Source organism: Xenopus laevis, chromosome 3S (genome assembly GCF_017654675.1).
Source record: "Xenopus laevis strain J_2021 chromosome 3S, Xenopus_laevis_v10.1, whole genome shotgun sequence".
NCBI classification, from domain to species: domain Eukaryota; kingdom Metazoa; phylum Chordata; class Amphibia; order Anura; family Pipidae; genus Xenopus; species Xenopus laevis.
The window spans coordinates 88852036-88865039 of NC_054376.1; the positions used below are offsets into that span (position 1 = coordinate 88852036).

The window sequence follows — 13004 nt, forward strand, 5'->3', positions numbered from 1 at the left end:
AGAAACTGGATTTCATGTTTAATTTGAAAAGGACTTTTATTATACAGATTTTTGTCTCTCGGTAACAGGTCCACTTTAAGGAAGGAAGGCAGCAAATGTTATGCATGCAGATAATAGTGCTTTGATTAAACAGTTGATTGGAGAGGGGAAAACATATAAAGTGCAGAAAATGATAGGCTGCTCAGATAAAATAATGTCAAATGCTTTAAAAACCAAAATGGTAATCCTGAAGGATGGGGAAGAAAATGGAGAACTACCATTTGAATGGATATAAGAATAGTCAAAATGGAAGACTCAGCCAATGATCAGTTTCAGGAAGATCAAAGAAGGTTTTGATTTGGAATAGAATGTGCAGTGTTCCCAATGCATCTGCTTGTATGGAAATAAATGACATAAGGATTTTGAGCTTTATTCACTTTTTTAAACGCACTGCTATTATTCTGAACACAGCTGTATATACAAATATGAAACCAGTTATTCAGAATTATAGAAAGGCTCTCTCTCTCATAGACTGTTTTTTTAAAAAAAATTATTCTTTTTCTCTGTAATAATAAAACAGTACCTTGTAGTGATGTGCCGGCCTGCCCAATACCCGTGGTTTATCCGCAGGTCAGGTGGGTTCGGGCTAACCCCGCACCCCTCTTTCTGGGGTCACTACCTTACAAATGCCGGCTTCTGAGTTCAACTTTTATAGACGCGCAACTGCACACCCCGCCCCTTTTTTGATGTCATCGGCGGGGCGGGTCTGGTCAATAAAAGGAACCCAGAAGTTGGGCTCGGGCTGGTGGAGCGAGAGCAGGTGGGTCGGAAAAATACAGACCCACACATCACTAGTACCTTGTACTTGATCCAAACGAAGACATAATTAAGCCTTATTAGAAGCAAAACCAGCCTATCGTGTTAATTTAATGTTTATTTAAGGTTTACTAATTTTCTAGTAGACTTAAGGTACAAAAATACAAATTACAGAAAGGTCCGTAATCCAGCAAACCTCAGGTCCAAAGTATTCTGGATAACAGGTCCCATAGCTGCATTAGACTTATGAAAACTATACACAAGTTTTTATCCACAGTGTACATTATATATAAATGAACACTGTATTTTTCCTTTTTAGGTTTGAGTTTTACATATGGAAAAACAGGCAAAAAGGATACTGGAAAAAGTTTTTACTTTAAAGCATTATACAAAAACCACAGTGTTAGAAAGTCTTGTGTAAATCATTATTTTATTGCCATGCTACAAAAATGATGTTGGCACCAATGAAGTGACAAGAGTCTGGTAAGCAATGTCAATATCTGAAAATGCAAACCAACACATTAAATTAAAGGCTAGTGTTTAAATCAATAATATTTAATGTAGATGTTTCTGCATAGTATCTCTTTTGCTGAACCCTGCAGTGCAATGTTTCCAGCAACCCACTGCTCTACATTGTGTTGCATATGAACTGTCACTACTGCAGGGCTCAATAGTTACACAGTATCATGGAATGTTTAGTGCAGATATTAACCTAACAAGACTGCTTTAGAAAAGTTGTCATATGACATTTGGCAATGCATATTGCCTTTTTCATTATTAAAAAAAAAAAAGAAACTCAAATATTGCCTACACTACCTTTATACAAAAGTTGCTATGTATATATTTTTTTTATGTAGGAAAAAAAATTAAACATTTTGTACTTTGAAGTAGAACATACAGTAATCTTACAATATAATACAATGGGATTACAGAAGAGAAATAGTGTTTGGCCTATATACAACTGTAAATATCTGCATTTAATAAATGCAACCCAGGCAAATGTTACTCGCATCATCCCACCCCTCAAAACATGTAAAAATTAGAATCCCTTGCAACCCAATAACAGCAATGGACTTTTTGATGCAGGAGGACATTTTGGGAACATAGCTTGAATAGTGTTTTGCGTGCAAAAAAGCAACATGCTTGTCTGAATGTAGCATGTTGCACGGCTGTAATACAGCACTTTTTAATACATGGTCAAAAGCAAATGTACACTTGTACCAATGTCCACAATGCAAAATGCTGGTGAGAAATATTTGGCAAATTTCTGGCATTATTATTAAAAAAAAAATTTGTATAAAAATACACTGTATATATTTAACACATTCATACTGGAAACATCCCAAACAATTAATTGTATCTGCAGCTTTAAATGGCAACAGTCTAGATGTAAAATATTAAGGGCAAGTGTCTTATGTTGATAAACGTGAAACTGACATATCACTGCAAGTCTATTCAAATAAATGGGCACCAAAATGCAGCTACAGGTATACAGTACATATCACTACTGTAGTGTGAAAGTTATTTTAGGAGTACCTGCTCTACATCAATTCCCTTTAGACAAAAGCACATGTAAAATTTAGTCTATAAAAGTGTTAGTGTATAAGATGTTTTTTTTTTTTTTGTGAATGTTTTTAAAAGAAATATCACAAAGGTGCAAAATGAAGTTATGTGCTTAAAGCTCACATGGGTAGGTCAGTACTGTTATGCCTGGTCTTTCTAGACGTACCATCATCTCGCGGCAGTGCTTTTTGTAAGTTTGACATGGCAGCAGTCCTTTCAATATCTATCACAGCATAAAGCTCTGTACGCCTCGTAGGTGTTTGTGGGAGTGGAGTGGTTGGCGTTTTTGGAGTCTGGGGATTATCAGAGTCACTGCCACCTTCCAAATCGACCTGTATGTAATTAAGCTGCCTTTGTTCCAGACTTGGGCGCCTTATATCAAAATTGAAGACTGTTGGTGTGCAGTCCCGACGTCTAGAAAACTCTACTTTATGAGCACTCAATGGAACCGTTACATTTTCAGTGTTCACATAATTATGCATTGGGTCTAAGTTACTATGAAAACCGTTTAAGGATGGAGTCTTTGGTCCTAGAGAGTCATCTTCCTCCCTGCTGGGCTTCCGTGTTTCCCAGACTGGAGGAAGGGATGGTAAGTTTTCATAGTTTATTAAGGCAGTTCTCCTCTGCGCAGAGTTATTTACATTTTGGATATCTGTGGAAATGGGTGGTACCACGCGTCCCCTTTGCACTGCAGATGATAAACTGGATAATCCATTCAAATTCTCACACACCATTTTATTGCTAGGAGTTTCTCTGTGTTCATCGCTGTCATAACCAGTGTCCCACTCTGTATTATTTGGACAACTGCTTTCACCATTGTTTACACTATCTTGGTGTTGCTCAAGTGTCTCCAGTTTCTTTTTCTCTATTAACTGTCTCTGAACAGGTGTTGGTCCTAAAACAAACTTCACTCCATCAGGCTCGAGAATAACTTGTGGATCTCTCTCAGGAACAGGAGGTTCACCGTGACCATGGATTCCTTCAGGGCTGGAAACACGAACCTCCTGGGCAGGTGGAACATTTGGCCTCTGTTTCTGATCTTCCTGTACTCCAGATGTATTAACATATGTATGCACCTGTATAAAAAAGGAAAACTTAATTTAAAAAAATGTAAAATGACAAAACATTAACTAATCATGGAGGTTATCTTAATCCACAATTTTGTTAAATCATAAATGAATGTGATAGTTCTGATGGGATGCGCAAGTTTATTACTGCAAGAAGATTCTAATTATCAACGTCAAGTAATGCTGTAAAGGTTATATCCTAATAGTACATGTGAACACACAGGTTTATGCAAAGGTCCAGAGCTCTGTAAGTGTGCTGTCAATATTAAAGAGAGAATATTCTGCAGAGCATCATTTATTTTTCTTTGGAAATGTTTCTATTGCTGTGTACATAAAGCAGCATTGTCAACAAGATTTTCTAGCAACCCACTGACTTGCAGTTGGGTTTACTGCCTGTTGACTTGTAGCTGGGTTTACTGGTATTGTATGGCATTACAGAACATTGCCATTGCTTCCAGGCATTAAGTGGATTTAGAAAGTTTATATACCAGCAGAGCATGCATAACAAACAGATACTTGAAGAAAGGTTTTATATTCATAGTTACATACATAGATACGGTAGGTTGAAAAAAGACCAAAGTCCATCAAGTTCAACCCCTCCAAATGAAACCCAGCATCCATACACACACACACACACTGACCCGCCATATACTCACATAAACTGCACATACCAATATCTATACTAATTGTACATTTTAGTATCACAATAGCCTATAATATTATGTTTGTCCAACAAATTATCCAAGCCATTCTTAAAAGAAAAGAATCAGCCATCACAACTTCATCTGGCAGTGCATACCACAACCTCACTGTCCTCACTATGAAGAATCACCTATTCTGCTTCAAATTAAAAAGTTAATTTTCTCTAGTCTAAAGGGGTGGCCACAGGTGCGGTGAGAAAAAATGGCCCCTGCTATTTGTCTATAATGTCCTCTTATGTAAAGTACTTTTTTTATGCAAGACAGTAATTTATTTGCTTCAGTAGTCACAGAATGACACTGCCTAGAATTAGAGAACACTATCTACAAAAACCACTAGATCCTTATCACTTAAGGAAAAACTCCCAACACACTGCCATTTAGTGTATAACTTGCATTTATATTATTTCTGCCAAGTACATAACCTAGGCTTGAGAAAGGGCTGGAGCCGAAACACTGCCTAGTCTGTAGCACAAATACATTTTTCTATGAATAATTGGTTCCTCTGGCAGTGGGAAAGCAGCTTGCCCCTGAAGCTACAAAAAGTGCAAGTATAGTTGCAGAAACTTGTCTATAATTGACTAACCTTGTATTTATCAACATTGAACCTCATTTTTCAGTTTGCTGCCCAGTTTTATAATTTAGTCAAATCACTGCAAAGTGGCAGCATTCTGCATGGAACCTATAGTTCGGCACAATTTAGCATCATCAGCAAAAATAGAAACAGTACTTTCAATGCCCACCTCCAGGTCATTAATAAACAAGTTGAAAAGCAAGGGACCTAGTACAGAGCCACTAACACTAACTAACAACACTGGTCCTGCTTACCTTCTCATAAAAAAAAATTCTAATTAGTCTGGCAAGATCTATTACACATAAAACAATGTTGGCACAAACTCATAGTATTATGATTTGCAATGAAGTCCAGTATCTTATACCTTAATAGCCCTAAAATTCAAAGTACTGAACTTTATACTTGAATTAAGGCAGCCTGGCAGGTTAGGATTCGTATTTGCTTGGTACAGGTTTCATGACTGGTTTCGGATTCTTGTAGATCGGGCGTATTACTAAACTGCAACTGACATTCTCTTTTTAAAAACCTTATGAACCCTCACAACCTGATTTATAAACCTGAGTCCTACTATACAAATAAGTAGTGGGTTCATGATCTAATGTCTTTGAAGGTGTGGTGAAGCAAAATGACTGTTCATGGTAAACATTATGGAGAACAGGTAAGGAAAAACACATTAAAGGGGTGTCTCACACTTAAGTACTTTTAGTATTCTATAGAATGGCTGATTCTAAGCAAATTTTAATAGGCATTTTTTTCTTTATTATTCTTCGATTTATTTGCCTTCTTTCTGACACTTTTCAGCTATCAAATTGGGGTCATTGACCCATCTTAAAAAAAGAAAAAAGATGCTCTGTAAGGCTACACATTTATTGTTATGGCTACTTTTTATTACTCATCTTTCTATTCAGACACTCTCCTATTCATATTGCAGTCTCTTATTCAAATCAGTGCATGGTTGCTAGGGTGCTGTAGACAAAAAGTGGTGAAAAATATTGTCTTCCAGTTTAGCCGATTTCAACTTTAACCTTGGCAGGGATTAATTTGGATAATTAACCTCTGTAAGGCTCTGCGTATCAGTACATATGACACTTAACACATCAGCACTAAGCAAAAAATAAATAAATAATTCACCCAAACAAAGTGGTAGGATAACTTACTTAAAAAGTCAGAACCTAATAGCAATATTTCAGCCAGTAGAAATGTAGGTAAGCTATAGCTATATAACATTACAATGCTACTTCAGAAGGCATAAATACAGTACATCAACTTCCTACGTACATGGTCTTCTGGGACAAGTAATGGATGTGTAGATTCTTCTCCAACTGATGGAAGGCGTGTGCTACCCACAGACGGATGCCTGCTTGATGGGTGTGAGGATGCTTCGCCAACGGATGGGTATCGAGGGTATCCATTTGGAACACCTGATCCACTAAATCCAGGGGCTACAGGAGAAGCAAACAAATGGAATACAGATTTTAAATTGGAGCATATATATGTAATAAATGCTGAAGAAAGTATTTATCCTTAGAATAAATATGGTCTATCTATTCGTGATGTGCGGGCTGGCCCAACAACAGTGGGTCAGGTGGGTTTGGGCTGAGTTTGTCCACAGAGGATTGCTGGGTCGCTACAATACAGTGCCGGCTTCCGACCATGCTAGCCTCTATTTATAGCCATGAGTCTGCAATATTGGAGATGGATCTACAAATAGAGCCATCGCCTTGTTTCAGGTAGAGTTTGGGTAATTGGGTTAGGGTCAGATGCGGGTTGTATTTTTGTTGACCAGCACATCACTACTATTTATATATATTTTTTGCAATGAAACTATGGAAAAATATGCTATATAAACACAATTAAAACCTTCACCAGTTTTACGCTCCTTTTCTAGCCATTAACACAAACATTTTAGTATGACTATTAAAAAAAAAATTAATTTGAACAGCAGAGAAGTAATAAATAAAAATAGAAAGTACAAAAAAAAGTAAAAATAAAAAGTATAACTTCTAGAGGGAACTGCCCTTTTTTTGTCTTTTAATGTGTGTAGTGTTAATTAAAAATTAATTAAAGAAAAATTCATTTACTGGTTGGTGTGCGAGGGGTTCTTGGAACATCCAACTCAGTCTGGGGATTTCGCTCAACTACTGGCTCCTCCACAACGCTAATGCTATTATTTTGCATGATCTCTTGAAGCATATTGAAGAGCTCTTCTGCGCGGGCACATTTAAAAGCAAATATTCCTGAAAAACAAAATATTTCTGTTTTTTGTGCAATTAAAAAATATGTATGGCAGTAGCTGATTATTTAATGTTTCTAACCAGTCACTGGGACACATAATGACAAAAATACATAACATTATAAAAACATTACTACAAGGGAAGCTATAAACATAGGGTAGAGGTTGTGTGTCATATACAGGAGAGTAGTTGTAAAACAGACAGCTGAAGCACTAAAAAGACTGAAAAGGAATAAAAGAGATGTGGTATTACAGACTTCCATCTTCTTTGCATTAATAATGTATATAAGCCCTACCAAAAAGAAGCAACTGCTCCATTCCTGTTGGACGCTGGAAGAAATGGTAGTGGAAGAGAAGACAGACAGTACAAACAAGCCATTGATTGTGTAATACCATGCCTCCAGCAGAGGGAGCCCAACTTACCATTACCAGAAAAGACAATCAGTGAAGTCTCCAGCTTTGGATTGCTCTTCCTTTTGCAAGCATTAAGTTAAAATTAACATTCTTGTTAAAAAGGTTTGTTTTGCATGGATTGACTTGAAACCCTGGACTTTTTTTTAATGTGTTATTTGAGGAAAGGGAGAGCTGCAAATGCATGCATCTCAGGTAAACGGAGAAAGACCACACATTTTACACACAGCCAAAACTGAGAAGACCACACATTTTACACACACACAAAACTGAGAAAGACCACACATTTTTCACACAGACACAGGTAAAACTGAGAAAGATCACACATTTTACACACAGGCAAAACCGAGAAAGACCACACATTTTTCACACAGACGCACAAAACTATGAAAGACCACACATTTTACACACACCCAAAACTGAGAAAGACCACACATTTTTCACACAGACGCACAAAACTATGAAAGACCACACATTTTACACACACACACAAAACTGAGAAAGACCACACATTTTACACACACACAAAACTGAGAAAGACCACACATTTTACAAACAGCCAAAACCGAGAAAGACCACACATTTTACACACCCCCCCCAAAACTGAGAAAGACCACACATTTTACACACACCCAAACCCCCCCCCCCCCAAGACAACACATTTTTCACACAAACACGTAAAACTGAGAAAGACCACACATTTTTCACACAAACACGTAAAACTGAGAAAGACCACACATTTTTCACACAGGCAAAACTGAGAAAGACCACACATTTTACACACACCCAAACACCCCCCCCCCAAAACTGAGAAAGACAACACATTTTTCACACAAACACGTAAAACTGAGAAAGACCACACATTTTTCACACAAACACGTAAAACTGAGAAAGACCACACATTTTTCACACAGGCAAAACTGAGAGACCACACATTTTACACACACCCAAACACCCCCCCCCAAAACTGAGAAAGACCACACATTTTTCACACAAACACGCAAAACTGAGAAAGATCACACATATTTTACACACATGCAAAACTGAGAAAGACCACACATTTTTCAAACACACACACACACACCCAAAACTGTGAAAGACCACACAAAACTGTGAAAGACCACACATTTTACACACAAACACGCAAAACCGAGAAAGACCACACATTTTACACACACTTTGGCTGTAAATTACACAACCAATGTAAAAAGGTGTTTTTACACCTTCTCCTTGACATAAGTTGGAAAGACATGCAATATAATTTTAATTTTATATTTATTTACTATGCATCTGAACAAGAATAAGGGAAATTTAGGTTTAGTATGAAAAATAGGTGGCTTGATTAGACACACGACAGAAGAATGCTTTATCTGCCATTATGTAGCAACAGATAAATATAGAGAAAGGTCTTTAAAGCACATTATTTGGCATGTATGAAGATTTTTCAATCATATATGCAAAACAGTACCAGTGCAATGAAGTCTTCAAACTTCCCCTTACCTTGTCCAGTCTGACACCTTCGTCCACTTTCAAAAGAAAAAAGGTTTGAATCGTATCCATAGCGTCGCAAGCAGAGGTAAGGCCATCTGACAGAATCTCGCTTGCGAGTGTATAAGATGAGATCATTTTCGGTCAATTCCATTATGCCAGAGCCAAGCTCATTACCATCATCATCAACATTAATAACCTTATATAAAAGGAAAACAAATTAAATTAAAATTAGAAAAAAGTCACTATTTTGAATGTGAATTAAATAGGAACAGTATCTACAGATTCATTTCCACATTTCCCAGACCTACTGAAAAATGAAAATACAGGTACAGGGATCCATTATCCAAGAAACTCGTTATTCAGAAAGCTCGGAATTACGGGATGACTTTCTGCCATAGACTCCATTTTATCCAAATAATCCAAATTTTGAAAAAACGGATTTCCCTTTTCTCTGTAATAATACAACAAACTAAAGATATAATTAATCCTTATCAGTAGCAAAACCTATTGGGTTTATTTAATGTTAGCAATTTTTAGTAGACAAGGTATGAAGATCCAAATTATGGAAAGATCCCTTATTCGGAAAACCCCAGGTCAAGAGTATTATGGATAATAGGTCCCATACCTATATAAAGATATCTTGTACATTACCATTCAGGTGTCAAGATGTTTGTGTATACAGGCTAGACAAATTAACGACTTACCTTAAATCTGTTTTGTTGGTTATCTGGGATAGTTTCTTTATCTGGACAGCTACAACAGCTACCCATTGCTTCTTTAGAAGACCATGTGATCACTAGAGAGCCAAAGAAAAATAGTGAAGGTGTGAACAAGAGGACATTTGTTAGAAAAAATACACAATATAAGAAGTATATATTTCCTCCTTGCATATTGTGATTGGAATATTTGTATATTAAATAGGCTAGAATGTTTTGTCTTAGCATCAAGTTTCCAATAAAAATTAAACGTTCAATTATATTAATATGGTTTGTAAACATAATTGCTTCTAATAAGATGAGTCACATGATCTCGGCAGGTTTTAGGTGGCAAATTATCGAATTAGAACCGTTACCAGGGTTGAGTCGTGATAAATCTAACATTCAAATTCAAGTTGGTGGTTTTAAATTTGAAATTGTGAGTTTTGACCAAAAATTATTTGAACCTTAGTAAATATGCCCCATAGTATTCCCTCCATTACTTGCTCGGATGACCTCACCATGAGCCAGTTCCCACAGATACTGTTGTACAGAAATTACATTTATACATATTTTATCTGGTAAAAAATCCACTTACATAGATCTGGCCATTAATCTTCTTAGCCTCTGCTGCTGCATTAGGGCGTTAATCTTGAACCAAGGTACCATACCACATGTTTTTCCAAGGTGCCTTGCAACCTTTAAAATGGAAAAAAAATATTCCACTATTTGGACATCGAGAACATTATATGGGTTACAGGGCTTCTAATAAAGTCCAGTAACAAAGCTCACTAAGTGGCTTTTGCAGGGACAAGAAACCAGCAAAGAAAGTCTGGCATTTCCTCACAATAAGTATATTATTATGAAAACGGTTTATTTACATGAAGCAGGGTTTTACATATGAGCTGTTTTAAGCAATATATGTTTATAGAGACCTACATTGTTTGAGGGGTATAGTTTTCCTTTAACAGTCCATTTGGTACCATTAGTTGCTCTAAGCTCTTTTCACTTACTTACAGTAGCTCTACCAGGGCAAAAACTTGACAAACAAGATGTTATGATGGCAACTCTCTGAAATCACTTCAGTATAACCACTCTATTCCGGTGTTTCTGGAGATAACATGGCTGTGTTTATACAGCTGTCAGGAATGAGACTGTGGGTTAAAGGAACAGTAAAACCAAAAATATATAATATACTGATGTGCTGCACCGGTATAACTGACCTGTTTGCTTCAAAGACTTTGCAATAGTCTACATTAAAATGCTGCTCTATAGCCATGGGAGCAGCCATTCAAAGCTGAAAAAGGAGAAAGGCACAGGACACACAGCAGATAACAGATAAGCTCTGTCGTAAACAATGGGATTTTTCAGAACGTATCTGTTATCGGTCTACCCTATGCTTGAATGGCTAACTCCATGGCTACAAAGCAACTTGTTTATATAAACTCTAGTTGTGTTTCTGAAGCAAACTCACCACTTTTACCAATGCAGGGCAACAGTACATTATATTGTTATTCCTTTAAAACACGTTCATTTTTTAAACAGCCAATGACCCTAATTAGAAGCACATATATTCAAGAAAGAGGTTAAAGGGGTGGACCACATAAGTTAACTTTTGGTACGTAAGAAATTGTCTGGCTGCCAAAAAACCAAATGCTCTGTTAAAACCTAAAGCTTAATATGGATAAGGTAGTAAATAAAGTTAGATGTTACATGTTTAGAACACTTAACTAGTGGAACAAAATCTATCATCCTCAAACAAAGACAATGAAGAGTACAGCATTACATTTTACATTTCCCAGTTTTAAGGAGAAGTACAAGTATTGATCTTTTAGCAGGAAAGCTTGGGATCCTGGGTTTTCCAGATAACTAAGTATGCTAAAAACATTTAAACACTGAATACAAAAGGATTGTTTTGCCACTAATATGGATTTAGGCAGTTTGCTATCCACCAAATACAAGGTACTGTCTTATTATTTCATAGAAAAATAAAGTAACAATTAGAATGATTTGTATAAAATGGAGTCTATAGGAGACGGCTTTCCTATAAATTAGAGCTTTCTGGATATTGGGTTTCTGGATAAGAGACCCTACACCTATATACCAATACCTATACCCCAAGGTCAACACGAGTTAAAACTATAAGCAAAATGTACACACATGATGCAGACTGGCAAGAACACAAATGATTTGAAAGCTTCCTGGACTTTTTTAAGTATATGTGATTCACCCTGATTTAGCAGAAGTTACAATCTCATGAAGGAATTATCACAAATTCTTTTCAGCAAGATTAGTTAGTTTTCCAAACCTCTCTAGACCACAAGGTCTAACATACATACATACATACATAAACCATATATTTTAAATTTGCCTAATCAGTCAAAAAAGCTTCATTTTATAGGTGACAAGATAATCCGGCTTTTAGAGAAATTGCTCACAGGTTATTTTGTCAGATTTCAAAGCGTTCATATGGCCCACATTATTGAACTTTTTTTCGCTATACCCAAACACCAGGAAAAAGGTTAACATTCAATGATACGGTTTTCCATGAAGGCAACCTGTATGATACACTCAACTGCAATTATGTACTTGCAAATGATGATTTATAAACAGTGGATGGCCACTTTTCTAACACATGAAAAAACTATTGGGCCTAAACAAAGAAGACCCACTGGCTCCACTAAATTCCTTGTGTGCCTCACACATCAAGGACTTACCGAGCATTCTTCTCCTAACTGATTAAGTAACCCTAGCAACTTTCTCTGATTTAAATGGCAGCAGGTCAATTTAAGAAGTTCCTTAGCAACAGAAATGTCTCTCTTTTAAGTGGGAAAAGTCCTTTTTTGTAACTCCCACACTACTTATGTCAGACTTCAAACAAACATTTGTGCTGGATAAGAAGACAAGGACAGAAGCTATACAACAGGGAAAGAAAAACAAAAAAGGAAGCGAGGAGGAAAAGAAAAAAAGAACCGAGGGGTGGGGGACCTACTACAATGAAAAGTAAAATGCAGTAGATCCCCTAGTTGAAAATGTCTGTTTTGAGAAGGTGAACTCTAGAATATATATGCCATCAAAATCTATTACCACAGAGGAAATTTCAAATACATGCATACATACTTATTTTTGCTCTTCTTTTATTATAATGAGCCTGCCACTTGTAAGAGTTTTAATGAGTCTGCCACTTGTAAAGGTGGCCATACACGGGCAGATAAAGCTGCCGATATCGGTCGTTTGGACAAATTTGACAGCTTATCTGCCCGTGTATGGGAGCTTACGACAGGTCTTCCAGATCGATATCTGGCCACGATATCCATCGGGAAGGTCTGATTTTTAACCGACCGACCCGTCGGAGCCCCTTGGCGTATCGTAATTCGATCGTTCGGCCGAACGTTCGAATTACCCCCGATATAGCCATGCCGTTAGTGGCATATCGGGGAAAGATCCGCTCGTTTGGAGACATCGCCAAACGAGCGT

The 13004-nt window shown here is 36.9% G+C and overlaps 1 protein-coding gene across 1 annotated transcript; it reads right to left on the reverse strand.

The window, feature by feature from the left end:
- Positions 1 to 2405: 2405 nt before the first annotated feature.
- frs2.S (fibroblast growth factor receptor substrate 2 S homeolog) lies at positions 2406 to 9602 on the reverse strand (the record flags this gene model as incomplete). Its single annotated transcript, NM_001088712.1, is given in 5 exon segments — positions 2406 to 3434; positions 5976 to 6139; positions 6779 to 6934; positions 8842 to 9028; positions 9537 to 9602. Coding segments are annotated over 5 exon segments (1530 nt in total).
- Between the last annotated feature and the right edge of the window lie 3402 nt (positions 9603 to 13004).